Source organism: Penicillium longicatenatum (genome assembly GCF_028827895.1).
Source record: "Penicillium longicatenatum strain IBT 33135 chromosome Unknown contig_7_segment0_segment0, whole genome shotgun sequence".
NCBI classification, from domain to species: Eukaryota; Fungi; Ascomycota; class Eurotiomycetes; order Eurotiales; family Aspergillaceae; genus Penicillium; species Penicillium longicatenatum.
In genome coordinates this window covers 90,081-111,843 of record NW_026643124.1, presented here as the reverse complement: position 1 = coordinate 111,843, position 21,763 = coordinate 90,081, and the positions used below count along the sequence as shown (strand labels likewise).

The window sequence follows — 21,763 nt, the reverse complement described above, 5'->3', positions numbered from 1 at the left end:
CAGCGCCTACAAGGACATTCGCAGACGGATGGTTGCTCAATTTGCTCGGTATTTGTTTATCCTAAACTGCAGATGAACGATCATGCATGAGAAGGGGTTGAAGACGCATTATGATTGGCGGGACGTTTGGTTTGCGTACTTGTTTTTGGCCGTTTACATGTTTTACTTCACGTTGGACTTTTGTTTTCTTTCTTCTCTCCACCTTCGACCATCATCCTTTCAACCATCTGGCTCTACTGTACTCCTTGTTCTTTTGTGCTTCCCCCGCTCAATTCCCGTTCTGCTCAATATCCATTTCGTTGATACATGGATCAGGTGACATCGGGCCCATCTCCACGCTAGGCCCAATAAGGCTAGCGTTCTCCAGCTCTCTCCAAAGTTGCTTTTAGTCATTCCCAATCACCAATTCCCTCATCCTCCTGCGCGTGTCGCTTTCATTACTCTAGCTCAGGCTTCTTGTAGGTTGCCTACCCTTCTTTTTCTTTTGAGACCCTTTGTGTCTCTATCCCTTTCCTCCCTTGATCCCTGCCAACGCAGTCCCCTATCTCTGGTTCCATGCCTGTTTCTGCTTATCTTTTGTTTCTTCCTTCCGAACCACACCTGCTTCGTCAGTTGTGTACATGCTAGGTCTTGCGACTTATGGCGACCGCCCTGCAGGGCACTGGCGCCCGCCAGTCTCAATTTCTCATCTCTTTTGCTACCCTCCTCCCATTCGGGGCCATGTGGCTGGAGGATCCTCGTCCCACAGGCCACCATGACGACCACCTCTTCTCATCTTTGTCCAATCCCCAATCCCCAAGCTTTTTGTCTTTTATGTTATTCATAAACCTCCCCCTCGCCGTCATCTACCGCCTTTCGCTTTTACCACTTTATTGGGTCCCATATTAACGATGCTACCTCTTAGCTCTTCGTGCGCGAGTGCAACCCACTCGACCTTCGCTGGAAGCTTAATATACATTTGAACTCCCCCCGATCCGCCTTGGAATCCTTCCCCCGACATATTCGCGGCAAAAGCCGTGGAATTGCACGACCAATCGGAACTCTGCGAGCATGAACATGGACTCATATGATAACTATGCCTCCCCCGGCGTAAAGCGTGAGATGGAATCATTCTCCGGGCGAGCACCGGCTGAATACCGACGCCGGTCACCAGGTATGTTTGCTGCACAAGTTTGCGCCAATGGAATCTTAATTACTGACAATGTTTTCAGCTTCACAAGATCGCCGCCGAGGCCGTGGCCGCTCCCGGTCCCCCATGATTGACCGCTACGAACCATCCGATCATACCCGCCGAGATGACTTTTACGATAACTCTCGCGAGCATGCTGCTCGCGAGCGCGAGGATCGCCGACGCCCGCCTTCTCCCAATGTTATCAACATCGATCGCTATGTACCTGGCCAGGACGCGGGCAAGCGACCACTCCCCGTCAACCCGCTTACAAATCCACACAGTCTCGATTTCACAGCGGGGTTCACCTTCTTCGCGGAATGGTGGAGAGCCGAAAAAAAGATCAACGAGGAAAAAGAACGAGCAAAAAATGGCGGGCGTCACCCATCTGATCGAGTAAAAGGAGAACGTGAGGCCCGTGATGATCGAGAGAAGGAGCGCTCGCAGATCCAGGAAGCCTACGATGCATACAAGATGGATCTCCAGGTCAAGCTGGGACGCCAATTCGTTCAGCAACACCGAAACGAAGAATGGTTCAAGGAGCGCTACGTGCCGGAAGTGCGAGATCGCCTGCGTAGCCAGTTCATGGAATTCCGGAAAGGTGCATACGACCAATGGGAACGCGACATTCGTGCCGGTACGTTCGATGATTTCACTCTTGAGGGTATCTACAAGAATGAAAGCGACGGTGCTGGTGGTGTAATTGAGAAAGAGGAAGGCGAAACGACCGCTGTGGGCGAGACCATGGGAGTTACCGACCTGCTGCCCGTCCGAGGAGGCGAACTCCGCGACGAGGCCCTGTCTCAACCTACTCTGCTCATCAAGACCTTGGCCCCCAATGTCTGTCGCGATAACATTGTGACTTTTTGCAAAGATCACCTCGGAGAGGGTGACGGTGGTTTCAAATGGCTCAGCCTCAGCGACCCCAACCCGTCCAAGAAGTTCCACCGTATAGGTTGGATCTTACTCAACCCTGCCGCTGAAACTGTGGCTGTGGATCGAGGAGATGGCCGCGAGGAAGAAGGCGAAGAGATGGACACTAAAGCCGGCAATACCCTCGGCACAGCGGAGAAGGCCCTGGAAGCAGTCAATGACAAGACCATCCATGACCCAATTCACGGTGACTTCGTCTGCCATGTGGGTGTGCATGTTCCACCCTCACAGCCACGCAAGAAGGCACTTTGGGATTTGTTCTCCGCACCCGAGCGAATTGATCGTGATCTCGATCTTGCTCGCCGATTGGTTTCCAAGCTTGATACCGAGATGGGGCAGGGCGTTGATGGATTTGCCAAGATTGAGGAGCGAATTGAAGATTTGCGCGGCAAAGGTTGGCTGCAGCCACCGGTCACTGGACCTGTGAGTATCAAGAAGCAGTCTAACGGATATGATGAGGATGGCCCTGACGAAGGTGAGATGGAGGAGGGTGAAGAGAAGGAGACATCTGAAGAAGATGAGGTGGATGACGAGGACCTCCTGGCGAAGAAGAAAAAACTTGACTTGATGGTCGAATACCTACGCCGAGTTTACAACTTCTGCTTTTTCTGTGTTTTTGAGAGTGATTCGGTTCATGAGCTTGGTCGCAAATGTCCCGGAGGGCATCTTCGTCGCCCACGATCTGGCCTTTCTACCCAGGCTAAGCTAGTCGCCCGCGCTTCTGCTTTGGGACAGCCATTTCCTGTCAAGAAGAAGGAGGCCAGTGAAGAGGGTGAAGATCGAAGCTCGCCGGTTGCGGAGAAGCGGCCACAGCGACCTAGCAAGTCAGAACAGCAACTACAACGTGCATACAATTGGGTGAAGACATTCGAGGATAAATTGCTGCAGATCTTGGAGCCTGAGAATGCCGACCTGCGCAAACTTGGAGGCCGGCCTGTGGATCAAGCCTTGGAAGAGGAATTATCTAAATATGTGAAACAGGAGGATGACTCGCGCTACCGCTGCAAGGTTCCTGAGTGTACGAAGTTATTCAAGGCCGAGAACTTCTGGCACAAACACATTGAAAAGCGCCATACAGAGTGGTTAGCCGCCATTCAACGAGAGGTATCGTTTTCTTCTCCAGAATTCTTTGGTCTTTTCCCACGGTTTTGATGTTTACTAACTTTGTCCACAGCTGTCTCTTGTGAATGCATACGTCTTAGACCCCGCGCGCATTGCTCCTTCGCGGTCTGACACGAACAGCAATGGCCATTTCCCTATGGCCGGTGGTGGCCAGAGTGGCACTCCACGTGGCTTCAGCCTTGCCAACGTGCCTTACATTGGCAATCCCGGGGGCCTCCCTGCGGGATTCCCCACCAACGGAATGCCTGGTCTTGTAGGACCCACTGGTACCTGGAATGGAAACATGCTCATGTCAGGTGATGCAGGCATGCACCAGCCAGGTGTCATGCGCCGTGGTCCAAACCGTCATAACAATCGTTCCGGGCCATACGACCGTCGCCGAGGCTACAATAGCGGCCCTACTGGGCGATTGAGCCCCGTTCGGATGCCCAGCATGTATGGATCTGGTGGGCGCCTCCCCCCAGTCGGAATCTCAGTTCCTCCTGGTCACCCGGCTGCCAACATGGTGCCTACTAACAACACCTTTCCTGATGCAATGGGCGCTGGCGGTGGTTCCCAAGCCATGCCTCCACGTGAAGCGGTCCAGGGCCGTAGCCTCAAGAGTTATGAGGACCTGGATGCCGTTGGTGGCTCCGGTAGTGGAGAGCTGAACTATTAGTCGAATTTTGTGATTCTTCCCAATTTCAAATAAATGTTCTACCAGGCGTGCGCGGCGTATGACAAGGCAATGGATGGGATCTGCTCGGTGCGTCACTTTTTTCTTTATCAGGTGTCACTCGTTTTTCTTCTGCGGATCTATGTTTTTTTTTTTTTTGTGCAACATTTCCGTCACTTTTAATCTCTTTCCCTTTTTTCTGTCTGTCACCATTCGTTTTATCTTATTTTGTGCTCTTTTCCCTTGATTGAGTGATATTCCCCTAAGCTTTCTTTTGTTCGATCTGGGGTCCCCATACTGCATTTAAATCTGCATGTATAATAGCATTCTTAACAATAAATTGAAGATTTCAAATTCATCTCATGTCTTGCGTAGCTGTGGTAAATCTTCAGAGCCTTCAGAGCTATTCAATCATACTTTCGTGTCTTCGTCCAACGCCAGGACTCATATACCTTGAAATACCATATAAATGGATTTAAAAGAGAAGGATAGATCAACCATGAAAGAATCACGGCAGTTGAATTGCCACTGCATCAGCTGAATCCCTCCATTGGGCCCCCATTTTCCGAACCCGCCGGTCACTCGCTAAGAACAAGACCAGATACATGTGCATGGCTATCTCACCCCATGCGTAAACCTTTAGCAGCACCGGAACGGGTCCATCTATTGTAACCCCTGGAGATATTGCAGTTGATGGGGACTCTGCTGAAGATGCATGTTCGAGAAAACACCAGACACCCCAGCCGGCGCGGGCGTCCTTGCCGACAAAGTCAGAGAGGAAGGACCAGAAGCGGTTGAAAAAAGCGATATCCCAATTTCGATTTTGATTCGTTTCTGATGGGCCATCAACTTTACTTTGCAATCCCGGTTCCGGTCCCGGGTCTTGGTTTAGGTTTGGTGGATTCTCTAGGTCCTTTTTCTTTTCGATCTGGTTCTCCGGCCAGATGTTGATGTTTATAGCCCAGTAGCCACGCTCGAGTGGATCCAGAGACCGGGTCTGGTAAAGTGGTTTGTAGGTTCGTGAAGGTTTGAGTCGCTCCGTGAGCATTGACAGTGTTGGGGTGATGTGACTGGTGAAGGGGACAGTGGAAATGGGGGGTGGAGGGGGTCGGATCTTCAGAGGAAGGGGTGGAAGATGTAATGAAGACTTGCATGGAGTGATAGAAGTAGAGTCAAGAGTTGGGTTCGAATTAGGGGAGGCATGTGTATTATCGGGATGTGGTGGTGACTCTAGTGCAATAGTGATGGCTAAAGGTGCTGTGCTCGGCATGGCCAGTACAAGATCCATTGGGTATGGAGACTCGAGCCGGCGATTTTTAGGAGAAACAGTCTCCGGTGGACCAACTGGGTTTCCAGGGACTGGACATGGACGCGTGTCTTGAGAAGCCTGGTATAAGTCTGGCAAGGATTCTGGGATGACGCTGACCAGACTGTCGAGGGAATCCCCCACAGGCTGATGGACAAGATCTAAAGCTACCGTCTGGCTGGAACCGATCTCAGTAGCGATCGGCTGGGGCTTGAGGGCCGATCCTGGAAGAGGAATAGTCGGAGCAGCCTGATGGTCCGAGCGAGCAAGTCCGCCGACTGAGACGGAATGAACGGCTGACTGCGTTGGGCTATCGCGGGTGTCTGCCGTCAGCGCGAACTGAGCCTGGATGGCAGCGACCTGAGCACGGTATCGCGCATCGTCCTGGACCCTACTGGGGGCAGAGACATGAACGAGGATCTCCATTACCCGATCTGAGTATTTGTCAAAGATGCAGGGGCACTATCGATTTCTTTTTTTTCCCCAATTGATTTTTGATTTTTCGTATCCCTTGGCGAGACTTGTCACATCACATCCCGCATCCCAGCAAAAGTACGGATAAGAGGGGAATGTGGTACTCGAGAAGTAGAGCAGGAAGAGGAATGAAGATATTCTGTAGGAAATTAGAGAACAGTGGAGAAGAGAGAAGGGCGTTTGTGGAGAACAGGGTCTGATGGAATACATGGAATGCGAGAGGTACAGGAAAGAATCTCAAATACTGGAAATCCCGATGTGGTTTCTATCAACTGCAATCGACCCTGGCCTCCATCCCCCTTTTATGCCCTGCACATACTAGTGAAGCACTCTGATTTGCAAATTAAAAACCTGTTTTGCTTGACGATTCAACTGATATTGTGATTCGACTTCACGGTCCAGCACCGATCGCGCCAAGAATCCCTCTACCTCTATTTCATCTATCCGCTCTCTCTCCACTTTCACTCTTTCCCAACGGTGCAACGCTCGGACTATTTCCTCCCCTTGACCTTCATCTCCCTTGCTCACCATGGATAGTGGCGGGGTGTATCCGATGGATATGCAACAGTACCCTGGTAAGTGGTATCGCCTGGTGCGACCGGTGGTTCGCGACAGTTCCTGAATCTCGTTCCCGAGATCATAATCGAGATTGAGATCAAGATCGAGATCCAAGATCAAGACCGAGATCGAGAGAGGGAGAGATCCAGCGACCAGAGAAGAATTCTATGTCTCGGATCTTGGATTAAACTTCTGGATGTCAGTTTGCTAATTTTCGTCGCGCCAACGTCCCCGCGGGACGGGGTGCAATTCATTGCAGAACAACCACAGACTCCTACCAGAGGCGGCTTTGGCGCCGAATTCAAGAAAATGTTTCAAGCTCAAGCTGGTCCGAAGAAAACCACTCGAGGTGTGCCCTGCAGTTCCCACAGGACCTGATCAGACCACTGACTCCGGAGCTAGACGGCCAAACACCAAAGCGCCGAGGCCCCAAGCCCGATAGCAAGCCGGCCCTCACCCGCCGACAGGAGCTGAACCGACAGGCCCAGAGGTAGGATACGAGGTCACCCGTCAGTGAGGAGGTCAAAATAACTCATGGCTGATCGATTGTTGGGTAAAATAGAACTCACCGAGAACGAAAAGAACAATACATGCGAGCGCTGGAGACTGAGGTATCGCGACTACGAGAGGCCTATACGAACGAGATATCCGAAGCGAATGTCACGATTCAGCAACAAAAGGAGGTGATCAATGTTGCGCAACACGAGAACGAAATCCTCAAGGAAATCTTGCTCGCCAACGGAATTCAATTCGAGTCCGAGCTCGAGCGACGCCGGGCGGAGCGTGCCTCGGTCGGCGGATACCAGTCGAGTCCGGTCGCAGGAAGCAGCAATGGTTCCCAGACGGCCGGCTTTACCAACTCGATGACTCAACATAACACTACTCCGGGCACATCGATCTCAACGGGATTAAGTCCGCGCGCCAATGGCGGCGTGGAACATCCCGAGGTATCGCCCCCAATGGCCTTTGCCCCCCAGCAGCAAGTGTACCACGCCGGTCCGGCTGAACAGATGGGTGCCTTGGATCGATCGGCATGCCATGTCACAGATGCCCCGGTGCCTGCGATGCTAAAGGGCGTCTTTGAAAGCGACCCCCAGCTTCAGATTGATTTTATCTTGACGTATGTTATTCTCCCGATACTGCCTGAACATGTGCACTAACCAGGCTCGTTCACACAGATTGGAAGGACCGTGTCGTGAACACACCGATTACCTGTGTCGACGGTCAGTTACCGAAGCTGACGATGAAGACATGCCGTTCTCGGGCCACGCCTTAATGGCCACTTGCCCGCCACCGAGCTACATCGCCAACACCACCCCTGATCAGACATATCCGCACAAGGCGCCTGATCTCCCGCATCCCAATCTCTCTACACTCCTCAACCTCAGTCGCCAGCTTGTGACCGAGGGTCAGATCACTCCGATCATGGCACTCTCATGCCTCAAGAACCATGAGCTCTATCCTTCCTTAAGTCGCGATGACGTTAAGATCATCATCGACACCTTGAACACCAAAGTCCGTTGCTATGGCTTTGGTGCGGTCGTCGAGGACTTTGAACTTATAGATTGCCTGAGCAGCGTGCTTGGAACCAAAGTCGACCTCGGTATTTCCCGCGTTCGCGGTGACTCCATCTACGGTTGAAGCCGCTTCAATTTCTCGCCTTGGTGGCAAACTATAACGATTTTGATGTCTGCAAAACCCTATCTTTTCTTTTCATTTCTTTTCTTCGGCGTGCATTACGGAGTGAAACTGTGCCTCCCTTCATTGCTTTCGGTCTCTTCTCTGTCGACCCGAGTGGGAGCCACGTTGGCCTCGTCTTTCTGTTTCATTGTCCCCTACCATCGTTCTTTTCCTCTTTCTTATCATTCCTGTGAAGATGTATATACAGTGAAAACGGTCGTGGCTGAGCCGTGAGCCTAGGGAGTTGATTTGTTTTTTTCTTTCTCCCCCCCTTCTTTTTCTATATCTTGGTCCTTGGCCCCATGGAATGGGATTACCCTGACATTCAATACGTGTGATATATTTGACCTCATCAAACATTGGAACTTGTTTTTTCTTTCTTTGCATCTTGTTGGAGACAGCCGAATACTAGAAGCCAATACTCCGTAGACCATCCATTGTTTCCAATCAGCTGGCGCACCCACTTGGGCAGCTTGCTACACCAATAACCGAAGGCTTAAAATTTCCCCACATCTAGCCCTAACCATACTTTGTTGACTAGAAGTTACTGCTGTGTAGATCCAGGATCCGAATCCAGTAAACAGAGGTCTGCCTTAACAACTTCATGTTGAAGGAATCGATGTTTCTCAAAATCATTGCAGAAGCAATTTTTGAGCCCTTTCGGATGTTGGGGTGATGACACACTGGAAGCTATCAGGAACGCCACTCAGTCCATTGGAGAATGTCACATGTGGTTGAATTTCCACCCCATTATCATCTACGGGGCAGTTCAGGTCCATCGTGGCCAGCAATGTTGCCAGAACTATGTAAACCCCAGCAAGGGCGAGATGCTGACCAGGGCAAACCCTTCTCCCAAACCCGAATGGACCTTCCGGTAAAGGCTCCCCCGGGCCCCTTTCTAAACTTGAAACATATCGATCCGGGTTGAATTTTTCCGGAGAGGAGTAATATCGTTCATCTCGCGACATTGCCCATGCATTCGCAAAAATGACTGACCGCTTAGGGATGTGATAGCCTCTGTAAGTGTCGTCTTCGAGAGAGGCATGTGGGATGCCGAGAGGGGAAAGAGGCGCCCAGCGAGTCGCCTCTTGGATCACGTACTCGAGATATCTTAGATGTGGTCGGTCGTCGAAGCGAGGAAGACGACGGATTTTCCCACGCTCATCAACGCCGATCACATTTTCAATCTCCTTCTTGACCTTGGCTTGTATCTGCGGATGGGTCATCAGGTTAAGAATACACACGATCACGGTGGACCAAGTGGTATTGCCCCCTGCAATGGATATTGCTCCCGCCGCGCCCTTTAGATCGGCTATTGTCGCCTCATTGGGCTCGCCGTTTCTCTCGTTGGATAAATATCGACCAAAATGGGTACGCATGAAAGAAGGCTGAGTTGCTGCTCCTGAACGGATAAAAGGCTCTGTTGAATCCCAAGGTGCATCGTGCAAATGTTGAATGGAAGGCTTTGTGCGGCGAGCATGAGCTAGTGGCTGAAAGGCAGTTGAGACCTTCTCAACAAAACTGGGCAGATGACGGAGGATAGGAACCAAGTCCACTACGGAAGCGCCAGGCACCCCGCCTTTCCCGGTGGCTTCTTCTACATCGATAGCCATCTGCACATAGGGATCATTCTCTTCTTGAATCTCAATACCGAATCCAATGCGTAGCACGACGGCGGTGGAAAACTGTCGCAAAAGATTCTCCCAGTCCTGTGGTTTCCGCAACATTGCTTTCACGGCTCGTCGGGCTTCTTCTTGCTGAATCGGCTGATATGGTTTACAGGCAGACTGCGTGAAAGATTGCTGAAGAAGTTTCCGATGAAGTCTGAACCGTGGTGACCAGCGCAGGAACGTGAGCGTGACACCCCATCCCATCATCTCAAAAACCACAAAGCGCGGTCGATCAGCGTAATTAGCCCCTCTTTTATCTAGGAGATTGTGTGCAGCTTCCACACTGTTGAGTATGATGATTGGCTGGGATAGAGCATTGTAATACAGAATGTCAGAATCGTACATCTCGCCCCATTTGACGAATTGACGCTCGGGATGGTCTTTTGGAATCATGCGAAGATGACCCCAGAGGGGATTTCCCGATGGACCTGGTGGTAAAGAAAGACGTGGCTTGCGAGACTGTTTGGCGTAAAAGGTCCCAACAGCAAGACAGATCATGATGCCGATGACGACTCTAGGAGATATCGGAAGATCCATGTTGGGCGAGCACTAAGCTACAGCTCTGGAGGTGGGAATAACAATACTTGGGTTCTGCTGGATGCTGATATTCTGTGAAAAGAGATGTGTGACCATACCAGATGAACGAACTAATGATCTCCACCGGGAGCGGGGCAGTTGAAGCTTGTGCTTATTTGCGGGCCCACTCTTCCCGTGTACAACGTCGGTGTTTACGGAATGCGACCCCGGACTGCCAGGGACGAGAAGAGAGATAGAGATGGGTATCTACGAGTGAGGCAGGTGCTAAATATTGTCGTCAGTATGAACAAGAACAACCTGCCGAAGACCGAATGAACTTTTGCCTGACGGGCACCATCCCCCTAGCTGATCCTGGAAATGTTGCAAGACTGACTGACCCTTGTGTGGGTAACCGAGTGAGAAACGGGGTGAAGATAATCATGTCTATACCAAGATTTATCGATCGTGAAACAATATGCAATTGGTGTTCAACAAATCCATCATACCCAAACTTCGGGATTCGGGTCGTCAGAACTAGCGCTAACCTGTAGTGAGCCTTGTCTCACTCCGAACTCCGAACTCCGCACCTCTGACTCTTTCCATCTTGATCCATTTCCTGGATGTACTGAAAAATGTCTAACATGCCAACAACTCGGCGCAACGGTCAGTTGTGGTCCTGTGAGCCATGCCGCAAATCAAAATTACGTTGTGATCATGCGACCCCAGTTTGTGGCCGCTGCATACGACGCGATAGACAACATCTCTGCGTCTATCACCCATCACCCCTCACACGTTCAGGGACAAATCGCGAGAAACGAGTACAAGCCCGAGCGCGAAAAGAGCTGACGGAGCCCAGCGTTAGCTCAGATGATTGGAGCCAAAGGAAGCTCACTATATCCGCGCCAGGTTTCCTTGGCCACACGAGCTACTCGGATGCATTTAGAGATAGCGACAGCGGATTGGAGCTGGAAGGCATATCGCCGTCCCCCGTTGCCTTTTCGGTAGATATTGAGCGTATTCAGCGTGGCGCACGAGCGTTGGTGCAGCTGAGACATCTTTCCTTATGTCGGGAGATGTTGACTGCCCGTCAGAAGGTCTGGAAAGGATGGACTTTCGCCTGGCCAATTACGCTTCTAATCCTGAGCCACACCGAAGAGATGTGGGACTCCGTTCAGCGTGAAGAAGCCGATGAAACAAAACGGACACTTTTGCTGTCCAGGAGACTGTTTGAGAAACAGACACAACCGATAGATCTCCATTCGGAGACAACATGTACAGAATTTGTGACTTCCATCGCTGGACGCTGGGAAACAATAGGGTTGTTGCTTACTCTCGTCGGTGCAGCGGCTAACGCCGTCCTTCGAGATCCGAATGAGAAGTATGATGCGCTGGGTGATGCAGAGAGCATCAAAGTCACCGCTATGGCAGCTGGGGATCTCTGTCTTCAATTCTGCCAGAGTGCCGGGATTATCAATGATATAGTATGCTCACTGCTTTTGCATCATACCGCTCTTCTTACAATCGTATATGGTGATGGCGGTAAGTCCCCGCGGTTGAACAAATACGAGAAGAGCATCCATGTCAAATCTAATAGAGAAGATCGCAGACCACCGACCATGGCGCAGACTAGGTGATATGGCCGCTACCCTTTTCGCGTTTGGACTTCATCAAGAGCCGATTAACGTGCCTTTCTTTCTCCGCGAGATACGGAGGAGGACAATGGTAGCGGCATATAGTATAGACAAATCGCTTGCCACATTCCTTGGGCGACCACCACTAATATGCTGGCGGTATTGTGACATTCAAATGCCTCTAGACCTCAGTTGGGACGAAATTCACGCCGAGCCAGCGGCCAGAGAAGCCGCCATTGCGAATTTGACCAGTGATGGCTGGAACAAGGAAGGATATATTCAGCAAGGCGCGTTGGGTCGGGTCGGTCTTTTGACGAGTAAATTCCGCGAAAAGGCACTGGAGTTATCGCTTGGTCGCCCGACCGAAGATCTGCCAGAGCGGGTTGAGTAAGAGCCGACGATAAAGCTTGCTATTCATGAGGTTGAAGCTGACTCGATCTAGGGCTTTGTCCCGGGAATTATACCAACAATACGAGAATCTACCTGATTTTCTTCGGTGGAATTCTATAGGACGCTACATGACCAAAGATGCCCCTGATGATCGCCTCCAAATTGACATTCGCTTAGAGTACCTCTACAACGACTTCCTGCTACATAGGAACCTTTTTAAGAAGACCAAGCTCGCACCAGACCGCATCATCAGTGTTTCGCTAGAAATCATGAGTGCATTACTATCTCTTGTCGCCAGAACCCTTGAAACCCAAATGTCCAAATACATGGTCTCGTGGAATGTAAGAGGACACATCCTGGCACACAAACTGCCATTCTACCCAGGGGACACTCCTAGATTGCTTATATTACACAGCTTTGCAATACCGGGCTTCCTGCTGCTGGAGTTCTATCTGCTGAGCTTCTGCGGCAATTTCGACTACGAACCTTTCAGCCATCAACTTTCCCGCGATCCGACATTATCCAGAAGCTCAGTGTCTTTGCATCTTATTTGGAGACCATGGTTCAACAAGATGATGGCAATTATCAGATTGCACAACAGGGCCACCGAGCCATTCGTCACGTTCTGGACCAAGTTCTTTCAGCACCTACGTGCAAGTGGGCCGATTCGTCCGCATTGAATTCTACCACAGAGCTTAATCTTGACGAGTCAGCCCTTGTGCATTCAGATTTACTGGACGGCATTGATCTTGATGACCGAGGGTCTTTTTTAGAATGGCTGGATGGAACTGCGGACTTTCATGAGCCATGGCATGCATGGATGAACTTGAGTTAAGCCAATTGTCTCTACGAGAAGATACAAAGGATCAAGTTATAGAAGTCATAAAGATTTAGTTCATAGCTTTGATCAAAACTTTTGCAGATATGCACAATCCAAAAAAACAAATAGGAATCTAATCCGACGAAAAAGACACCAGACCATGGATACTTACTCATCATTGTCCTCATCATCCTCCTCGTTCTTCTCCTCAACCTCGGCCTCTTCATCCTCCTCAAAAGTGGTGGCAGGAACGCTGTAGAGACGGAGCACGGAGCGGTTGGGGTCCTTGACAAGGACGTACTTCTTCAGAGCATCAGCGGGCTCATCAGCATCCAGGCCACGGATACGGTCCACAATGGTGCGAACAATACCCCAACCGTTGCCGAGGTTCAAGTTCATCTGAGCAGCGAATTCGCGGGGCTTGTAACCAACAACGCCGAGAATAATGTGGCCAGCGGCGGAGCGAGGGTTGGCACGGGACACGAAGCCAAGCTTCATGCCGTCGGCCTGGGCCAGGATGGCCTGGGTAGTCCAGCGAGCGAGCTTGCAGGAGTTGTTCTTCATCTCAGTGGCAATGACGGCACCACGTTGTGAGACGAGCTTGCTGCGCCAATCGAGGGCACCGCCAGAGCCAATCGCCTTGCTGTCGAACTCGTTAAGAGCCTTGACAATCAACTGCTGGTCTGGGCCGCCAGTGGGGCTCTTCATAACAGCGTCCACCTCGGTACGCACAATAAGCTGCAGGGGCTCCTCATCGCGCTCCAGGGAGATATCGAAGCGGCGGTACTTGTAACCCTTGGAGGCAAGGGGATCAGTCTCCTCGGCCTCGTTGTAGAAGGGGTTGGGCTGAGCGAAGGAGACCTTGGCATCCTCGGACTCGGTCACGGTCTGCAGAGCAAAGTTGTGGTTGATGAAAGTGGCTTCCATGGCGAGAGCACCGGGGGTGTTGATCTGCTCCTGCTTGCCGGAGGCCTCAGAAATCTCGAGGGGAGCATCCTGAGCATTCTCGTTAACGCTGACGAGATCCATAGAAGCACCGGGACGCTTGTCGAAGAAGATCTTGTTGCCCTGGTGGGAGATAACGATGTCCCAAGAGTAGACACTGCGGGTAGCGCACATGAGCATGGAGAGAATGTCGGAGGTGACGAAGACAGTAGCCTGATCCTTCTCGGCGAGCTCGTGAATGATAGGATCCTGAGAAGTGGTGACGTTGTAGGCGGCACGCTCGAGAGCCTGAAGTCTGCGCTCAGCATTCTTGACCGGGGGACGGTCGTAGGATCGGTCGTAGTAGTGCAAGAAACCATAGGAGTCAAGATCCTCACCCTCAGGGGTCTCGAGGTTCAACTTAGACAGACGGTTGAAGTCAACCTCCTCGAGCATCTGCCACTCAGGGCGAACGTTGACAGACGCCTCACGGGTGCGCTGAGGCTTGTCGTAATCTCTCCAGCCGAAACGACGGCCACCACGGCCACCACGGTTGCCACGGCTATCGTAGGATCGGTCACCCTGGCCACGACCACCACCAGCGCGCTGGAAGCCACCCCGACCACCGCCACGCTGGCCAGCCACACCGCCGCGCTGTCCACGGCCACGGAAAACGGTGCCACCACCACGGCCAAAGGTGCGCTTGGTGGAGGTACGAGTGTTGTCGACAACGGAGAAGGAGGACTCATCTTCGGCAGCCTGGACGGTGAACAGGCTAGTGGAACCGGCACCGTACACCTGCTGGTCTAAAAGAACCGGAAAACAACAAAAGTCAGTAGACTGAGGATTGGCATGCCACGGTGGGGCACTAAGAAAAAAGTTGCAAGATTGGAGATATTTACCTCTGAAGTTACGGTTGTACTGCTGGCGACCCTGACGCTCACGGTCCTTGGACTCGGCAGTCCAGTCAGCCATACGGCCGAGCTTGTCGCCCTTGGAGAAGGGGGCATAAGGGACGCCGTTCAACATGTTGTCGGCGGTGGAGGAGGGGCCCCAGGAATCCTCGGAAGGAAGGGCGGCCACAAGGTCCGCGATCGAGATAGGAGCCATTTTGCAGATGATTGATGCACCAGCAAGCAAAAAGGCGAAAAGTGAGTGTTTGATTATCGTGGGGTTCGAATTATCACCGGGAAGTTTCTGTGTCGCGAGTCCATGTGGCTGAAGTGGATCCTTTCCGCACACCGCCACACTAGCCACATCACGTGCGACACCAAAGAATCGGATGTTTTCTTTATGCTTGGAGTAGAAGTAGAAGTTCGCGGTGGAAGCATTAAATGTGAATTCCTTAATTGCGTCTAGTACTCTTATCTATGGTCTTCAAGCGGGCTATCCTCAACAACTAAACACGACTCATAAGATCCCTGCACTGGCATTCCAGCCGTAATTGAATTCAGAGTGAAATTACACGAATTGTTATCGACTAGCGGCATGTGCCAAAAAATGACATATCGCATTATCTAAATACGCAGTCGTAAGCGGACTGGGCAGGTACATAGGTGCACGATGGGCTGAAACAGTCTACCGGTAGATGCAACATGTCTTAGACTTTGATAGGCATCTGTATTAGGAGCTGGGCTTGATTTTTTCTTTTTCTTTCCCTTGATATTGGTTCAATCCTTCCCATGGCTTCTGGAATTCAACTCTGGTCTTGATAAGTAATCTCAAGGTCAATGATGTAGTTGTGAGGCCAATTTTCAGCCATCTAATATATGATGGCATACTGCCAAGGAGAGCTTATCATATCGAGCTCAATTACCCTCAAGTAAGTGCAAATGGTGCTTATCGGTGCCTCTGGAGTCGGTACGGACCATTGTATGTGAGGACAGAATGTGGACCATGTGAAGATCAGCCCTGGAAATGATCCGGAGTGGACAAACCTCGGTTAGAAATTTAGAACCGTCACACCCGGAAGGTTAACTGCGCCATCAATCGAAATCTATCATGTTACCATCAACACGGGTCTTTCGGGCGTTGTGGAGCAGTTCGAGGCGGGGCTGGGCAATCGTTGGAAAGATCCTTATCACGACTATTCGGATACCGCAGTATGCGCTGATTGATGGCATTTATGACAAATTCATGGAGGCCTGACACGCAGTTCTAGCGAGTCCTATTTGCTTTTTCTTTCTTTCTTTATTTGGTGTGTACTATTTGCATAAATCCTAGTTGATTGGATGGCTCCGTTCATCTGGGATCTTTTCGTTCCTGAAGATCGGCGCCTTGGCGATGCACGTCCATTACGTTAGCCAGTCGGACCCACTGATAAGGACATTGTGCTCGGCCACCAGGAACAGAGAACGGAGTTTGTTTCATTTAAAAGCCCCACAAACTAGTGGCCTGAGCATGAAGTTCGGGAATATGACTTCATGACCATTGATCAATCCATCGAAATCTAGCTCGGATCAGCTGTGATCGACAGCCAAAACAGATCGGTTAGGGCTTCGCAGGGACCCACCGAACCATATTCAGCACTGGCCTCGATCACCCATCTTGGAAGTTCAGATGAATGGATTGGACTATTCCTTGACCAAACCAAAACGCCGGTGCCTTTACTTTGTACGTGTAGTCCTCTCTGTCAGCTGTCCTCCAGTCCTTCCTCATCGGATAGGAGTATTCCCTATCTAGAGTTTTTGCCGATCCTCAGAACAATTTACAGCTCAAATTTGATAGAATACTCTAACCACTTCAAGTGACTGATAAGTGAAGCCGGTTTGAAAATTCGGAAATTTGGGATTATCACATACCATTGAGTTGGTTGATATGGGTATAAAAGGCGCAAGCGTTCTCTTCATGACCATCACATCTGAGTTCATTGCCTCTCAACCACTACAGTCATCAGCTCTTCGCAATCACCTTCTATTTTGCAACGCCAAAACTTAGCAACTGTCATCAAAATGCGCTTCTCCATAGTTTCCGCCCTGTCCCTCGTCGGTGCTGGCATGGTGGCTGCCCTTCCCTCTGAGGGTGCTCTTGTCGCACCGGTAAAGCGTAGCACTACCACCACTTCAGAGAAGGTCCAACAGGCTGCCGCTTCCCTGAAGGGCAACACCGTTGAGAATGAGTCTGAGACCTCCGACTGCGTTGGCTCGCTCCTTTGCTGTGGCTCCTTGACCACTCCTCTGGACCACATCATCGACCCAATTTTGGAGGACCTCGGTGTCGATGCCTCTGCCATTGTTGGCTCCATTGGCCTTCTCTGTACGTGTCGCTTTTTGCTAGAAAGCCCTCATAGTCATCAATGCTGACATCTCGTTAGGTGACCCCTATGAAGCTAGCATTTGCACTTCTGCTCCCCAGTGCTGCACTGAGGCCAACCTTCTGGTGAGTTCTCTGGCCAAATTTATGTACACTGGTGACTGACTGAGGACAGAGTGGTACTGTTGCTCTTGGGTGCTCAGCCCTGAAGAAGTAAACCAATTCAAAGAGTCAGCTTAAATGTTACCCAATTCCCTTGGATAGTAACCATGGATGGCCGGGTTTGTCAGGTGGATGTACAGTTCTCTAAGTGAACATGTCCTTTAACTTATCCTGTCTACCTAATCGCAAGAACCTATACTTTCATTCAACCTTTGTATTAAACCAGCCCCTGTAGTCTGAACCAACTCGTTCTGGAAGGAGGAATCGGGGTCAGGAACTTGTTAAGAGAAATATATAGGTATACTTAGTGTTGGCGTTAGATTCAGAGGATCAAGGGCGACTTGGAATTGGATGAATGTACATCTATCTTCGAAGTGGCTTGTCTAGGACTGCCTAGATGTTACTAACTGCAGTGCCTTGGCCAATATGCATGGATTACTTAACAAGCTCCTGCCGCTTCCTTCGGTAATTTGAAACTTTGTTCCTGGAGGGTTACTCGAGCGCCGCACACGGCACAGCGATAATAGTATCAGTCAAAACATTTCGGTGTAATTTCGGAGGTATCCATCTGTCAGGTACAATTGAGGCCGTATACTATCAGCACATCGCGTGCTGGTCAAAGCGGTCAGAGAAGACAAGAACAAAGGAGCGTACGAGTACGAAGTACGAATACGCAGAGGGGACGAGACAGACGAATTAAGACGTTGTATTGTGAGTGGGTTGGCGGGGGAGGAAGAAGAAGAAGAAGAGAGAAGCGCTGATCTACCAAGAGGGGTCACTCCACTCGCAATATATACATAGGGTGAACATTGAAGAATAAATACCTAGGTATGGAAACATTTCAAGGATCAAGATCCATGAACTTTGACCAACGTTGGGAGCTATTGCATCTGTGTAAGCGCTATATCTACTAGATATCCTTGGGTGTTTTCAATCGCCCATCCTTCTGAATAAACTCGCCTAAGGGAATGTTTATGATGATCACCACTTTGGTTCACTGTATATGAATTGACGTTGCACGATGCCGTAACCGGTAATCTGAGGCTACCAGTCTGGTAAGACTGAAACGCCGCGAATTGCAAGTTGCATATTTTCGCTGGAACGCTACTAGATCAGTGCCATCCTAGACCATGAGGGCTCCGGTGCTAATAGAGATGGCTCCCAGTGTGAAAAATTATCATTTTCATTCATTTCTACACAGATGGAAAACACATTGACTCACTTAAGTCAATCACCTTGAACTTTCTTGAATCTATTTCTCGGCCTATTTACCCAGATAACCCAAAGATAAAGATAGTCTCGATCACTAAAAGCGGGGTTGCCAAGGCCGTCGCGTCGCTGGGGATAGAAACATGAAATCACCTGCAAAGTACTGTGACGACGCCCTGGGTAAAAGGCGTGTGGTGATAGGTCGGTTGCCAGCTGGCTAGCCCAGGAAGGGGTGGCGCGGGTTCTGCACCGGTTCACTTTGAGAATAGGGGCTGTCTAGACTGGACTATCTTCTTACCTTGAAAAGCCAAAGTTGCGCTATCCAAGACTGTCCTTCCTGTTGCGCTTAAGGAACCCATGCCGCGAGGAAAAATATCACTTGCTCAGAGATTTATCTGGTCGGACGTGTGGCTTGACAAGGACAGCGTCTTTGTGATGATGATTCTAGATGTACTAGATCTGTTCTCGCACACGAGAGCTGAATCAGCGGTAAATTTCTTCAGCCCAAAATGTACTTGTCATGGTGACTTGATGAAGACGAGGATTTCTTTACTCCGGTAATGTATTCTATGTCATTCCTATGCGAAATTACGCAGTACCGAAAGGCTATGACTGGTGTGACAAAGGAATATCTTAGTGTAGTACTGTTATATTCAGGGTAAAAGTAGCCCTTGAGTGCTAGGTCCGTCCTGCCATTCTATAGCAGTAACACGAAGACCATAAATCTTGCTAACAAAGGGGGCCTGCCTTAGCATCCGTCAAGAGAAAGCTCATAGCCAGCACGGTGTCAGAAGAGAAGTTTGTAAGGAAAGAAGGGTGTCAGGAAATAATTATCATGAATCGAAAGTGTTGTCCGTGAGTCGCATATGGTGGGAATATGTAGGCTGCCAGTCTTCTACAGATCTATCTGACACGCTTCATGTAGCGCATAGTAAGATAGATTGCGGCGAGACTGGTGTAAGCGCCGCCACCAGCCGTGATCCAGACGGGTCGGTGGACATTCAGCGAGGTGCGAAGGAGTTGGCCTTCCTTCTTTGGCTTCTCACCTATAAGTTTGTTAGTGAGCCTGTGAGTCAAAGAGATCAACTGGAGGGGGAAGGGAGAGTATACCCTGCTGGAAGAGTCTCTGTCGCAGGTTATTCAAGCCCTGCCGAGAGCGAGCTGGCAGGGCAGCGAGCTGTTGCATGATAGGTCCGGCGGCTGCTGACATGCTTATGAGTCGATGAGAGCGATGGATGATGAGAGCGATGGATTGATGAAAGTGATGGATTGATGAAAATAATGATGGTGGATTGATAGAGTGGAGGTTGGGTTACTGGGAAGTACCAGAGCCCCCCCCTGAGAGTATTATATAGACCACATCATCTGACAAAGTATGCGGGGTCAACAGTGGCGGGTCACATCCGGGGCATCCTTGTCTTGTGGCAACGCACTTTGAGTTTCAATGAATTGGGCGAGCTGTCCAGGGTGACATACAGGTACGTGATCTTAAGAGGTTTAATCTCATCTAAAGGGCCGTTTAAAATCAACAATTCGGGAAGATAGAGCCTCTTCTGAAGTTGATGAATCGACATGCCAGCGACTTGACTAAATTCACATGGCATGATGGTAGTGGAAGAATCAGGGATGCCGACTGTCTAGGTTGGCCCCCTGCCGTATAGTCGAAACTCATGTAATTCCTACGATTGGTCAATAGTGGATGCGTCTGGTTCAGCACTTTTGGGGTACATCATAACACACGATCAGCGCCTAACGAGGGGTCCAATCAGTCATCGGCCCTGAAATCATTCCATCCCAGAAAAGCAGAGCCTGGGTAAGAGTCGGATGTAATGTATACTCTTGATAATCTCGACATTCTTTTTGATATCCAGATATCTAATTCTCAAGCTCTCATAGAAGGTGGAGACCGGGTCCACCGAAAAGTGGAAACCTGGGGATGACAAGTTGTGGGGTTTTAGTGCCCGCAACCCCACTCTAGAACGCAAGGGGGCAATGGAGCACGCTCTCCCTTTCGCCACCCTCACAGATGAACGATCACATCTCCCACGGTCGCATATGAGACACACTGGTTTACAACGCCCCAAAGAGTGCAGTATTCAGACCTCTCGGTGGTTCATATAGAAGCACACGATAGCCTGCCAAATACGAACCAAATCTATGACTTTATCACCGTACCGGGCTTTCCATCACCCGGTCAAAACTAACATACCATCTGTCCACAGTTCCTTCCCTCCACTTTTCGGTGCGAATTTCGAGAAAGCACGAGTCCGACTTCACACGAATTCTGTTTCGACCATCTGCGTTTTGAAAATAAAGAACAGAATGAAAACAATAGCGGAAAGGATATTCACGGTCGCATCTGGCTGCCAGAGCCACTGAGCCTCGCTATTCTTTTTCCACGCTGATGAACTGGCTTTCAGAGAAACCAGAGCATCCACCGGGGACGTATTAACCCTGCGAAGCTGGAGCAGAAAATGGACCTCAGCCCTGCTGCTGATGGTCGTGTCGCTGCTTGTCTGATTTTCAACGCCAGGGCGAATATGCGGCGTACCACGCGGATCCCTAACCCGCTCCTGCCCGCCAAGATATATCGGAGTGCAGCACAACTCTGCCTGCAGTCACCAGAACTGTGACTCTCTCTGGCAGGATCTTGATCTACCCAGATCTGATTTATGCGACTCAAATTCGATCCACGGCTAAGGCACTGTCTCTCCGCCAATAATGATATAAAACAGACACTATGAAAAGGAACTCAGCCCTTGACTAGGTATGGCTAATTTGCCGGGACCTGTTCCACACTTTTTCACTTTAAAACAACTATAACTACCCTAGAAATTCCTTTATCACAATTTAACTCCAACAGGTCGAAGATGGTGCCACGACTAGAAAAGCAACCACTCCAGAATAAGGCGGTAGCCTTGCCTTGCATCCGAAGTGTGAGTACCATCCTTATCCAACTTTGCATGATGAGACACCCAGAGAAGGACTAACGGCCCTACAAAGTAAGTAGAAATCGAGGATTTACGAGCTTCTAGCTCACATCCTTTCCGGACAACCTCCAACCTCCGTAGTTCAAAAATTAGATCACTCTCTTTTATGCTTTAATCCCAAAGTTCCTTTACTCTAATATCTATGTACCTATTCATAATGAACTAAGTCAACAATTTCATCGAAGGTGATGTGGAAAGACGTCAGATCGTCACAAATGAGTATATATATGTCAACGGTATGTTCCAAATACCTAGCCTGGATTCCACGATCCTATTGCTATTTCACCACATGTGTAATTGACG

The 21,763-nt window shown here is 50.1% G+C and overlaps 8 protein-coding genes across 8 annotated transcripts; 4 read left to right on the top strand and 4 right to left on the bottom strand.

Annotated features, from left to right (window-relative positions):
- Window positions 1-1,056: 1,056 nt before the first annotated feature.
- N7484_010319 (putative arsenite resistance protein Ars2) lies at window positions 1,057-3,881 on the top strand (the record flags this gene model as incomplete). The annotated part of the gene is made up of 3 exons (XM_057120706.1): window positions 1,057-1,153; window positions 1,212-3,205; window positions 3,276-3,881. 3 exons carry the CDS (start codon window positions 1,057-1,059, stop codon window positions 3,879-3,881), a joined length of 2,697 nt encoding a protein of 898 aa, XP_056966460.1.
- Window positions 3,882-4,386: 505 nt separating this feature from the next.
- Window positions 4,387-5,610, bottom strand: N7484_010318 (uncharacterized protein; the record flags this gene model as incomplete). Its single annotated transcript, XM_057120705.1, has 1 exon — window positions 4,387-5,610. One exon carries the CDS (start codon window positions 5,608-5,610, stop codon window positions 4,387-4,389), a length of 1,224 nt encoding a protein of 407 aa, XP_056966459.1.
- A 577-nt stretch (window positions 5,611-6,187) lies between these two features.
- flbB lies at window positions 6,188-7,857 on the top strand (the record flags this gene model as incomplete). The annotated part of the gene is made up of 4 exons (XM_057120704.1): window positions 6,188-6,233; window positions 6,619-6,706; window positions 6,779-7,336; window positions 7,395-7,857. 4 exons carry the CDS (start codon window positions 6,188-6,190, stop codon window positions 7,855-7,857), a joined length of 1,155 nt encoding a protein of 384 aa, XP_056966458.1.
- A 671-nt stretch (window positions 7,858-8,528) lies between these two features.
- N7484_010316 (cytochrome P450) lies at window positions 8,529-10,103 on the bottom strand (the record flags this gene model as incomplete). Its single annotated transcript, XM_057120703.1, has 1 exon — window positions 8,529-10,103. The coding sequence occupies one exon, from the start codon at window positions 10,101-10,103 to the stop codon at window positions 8,529-8,531; it is 1,575 nt and encodes a 524-aa protein (XP_056966457.1).
- A 611-nt stretch (window positions 10,104-10,714) lies between these two features.
- Window positions 10,715-12,938, top strand: N7484_010315 (uncharacterized protein; the record flags this gene model as incomplete). The annotated part of the gene is made up of 4 exons (XM_057120702.1): window positions 10,715-11,621; window positions 11,677-12,100; window positions 12,156-12,444; window positions 12,519-12,938. 4 exons carry the CDS (start codon window positions 10,715-10,717, stop codon window positions 12,936-12,938), a joined length of 2,040 nt encoding a protein of 679 aa, XP_056966456.1.
- Window positions 12,939-13,091: 153 nt separating this feature from the next.
- N7484_010314 (eukaryotic translation initiation factor 3 subunit D) lies at window positions 13,092-14,970 on the bottom strand (the record flags this gene model as incomplete). Its single annotated transcript, XM_057120701.1, has 2 exons — window positions 14,750-14,970; window positions 13,092-14,653 (listed from the first exon to the last, which is right to left on the bottom strand). The coding sequence occupies exons 1-2, from the start codon at window positions 14,955-14,957 to the stop codon at window positions 13,092-13,094; spliced, it is 1,770 nt and encodes a 589-aa protein (XP_056966455.1). The 5' UTR covers window positions 14,958-14,970.
- Window positions 14,971-16,798: 1,828 nt separating this feature from the next.
- Window positions 16,799-17,316, top strand: N7484_010313 (hydrophobin family protein; the record flags this gene model as incomplete). Its single annotated transcript, XM_057120700.1, has 3 exons — window positions 16,799-17,102; window positions 17,161-17,225; window positions 17,275-17,316. The coding sequence occupies 3 exons, from the start codon at window positions 16,799-16,801 to the stop codon at window positions 17,314-17,316; spliced, it is 411 nt and encodes a 136-aa protein (XP_056966454.1).
- Window positions 17,317-19,373: 2,057 nt separating this feature from the next.
- Window positions 19,374-19,680, bottom strand: N7484_010312 (uncharacterized protein; the record flags this gene model as incomplete). Its single annotated transcript, XM_057120699.1, has 2 exons — window positions 19,374-19,516; window positions 19,581-19,680. The coding sequence occupies 2 exons, from the start codon at window positions 19,678-19,680 to the stop codon at window positions 19,374-19,376; spliced, it is 243 nt and encodes an 80-aa protein (XP_056966453.1).
- Between the last annotated feature and the right edge of the window lie 2,083 nt (window positions 19,681-21,763).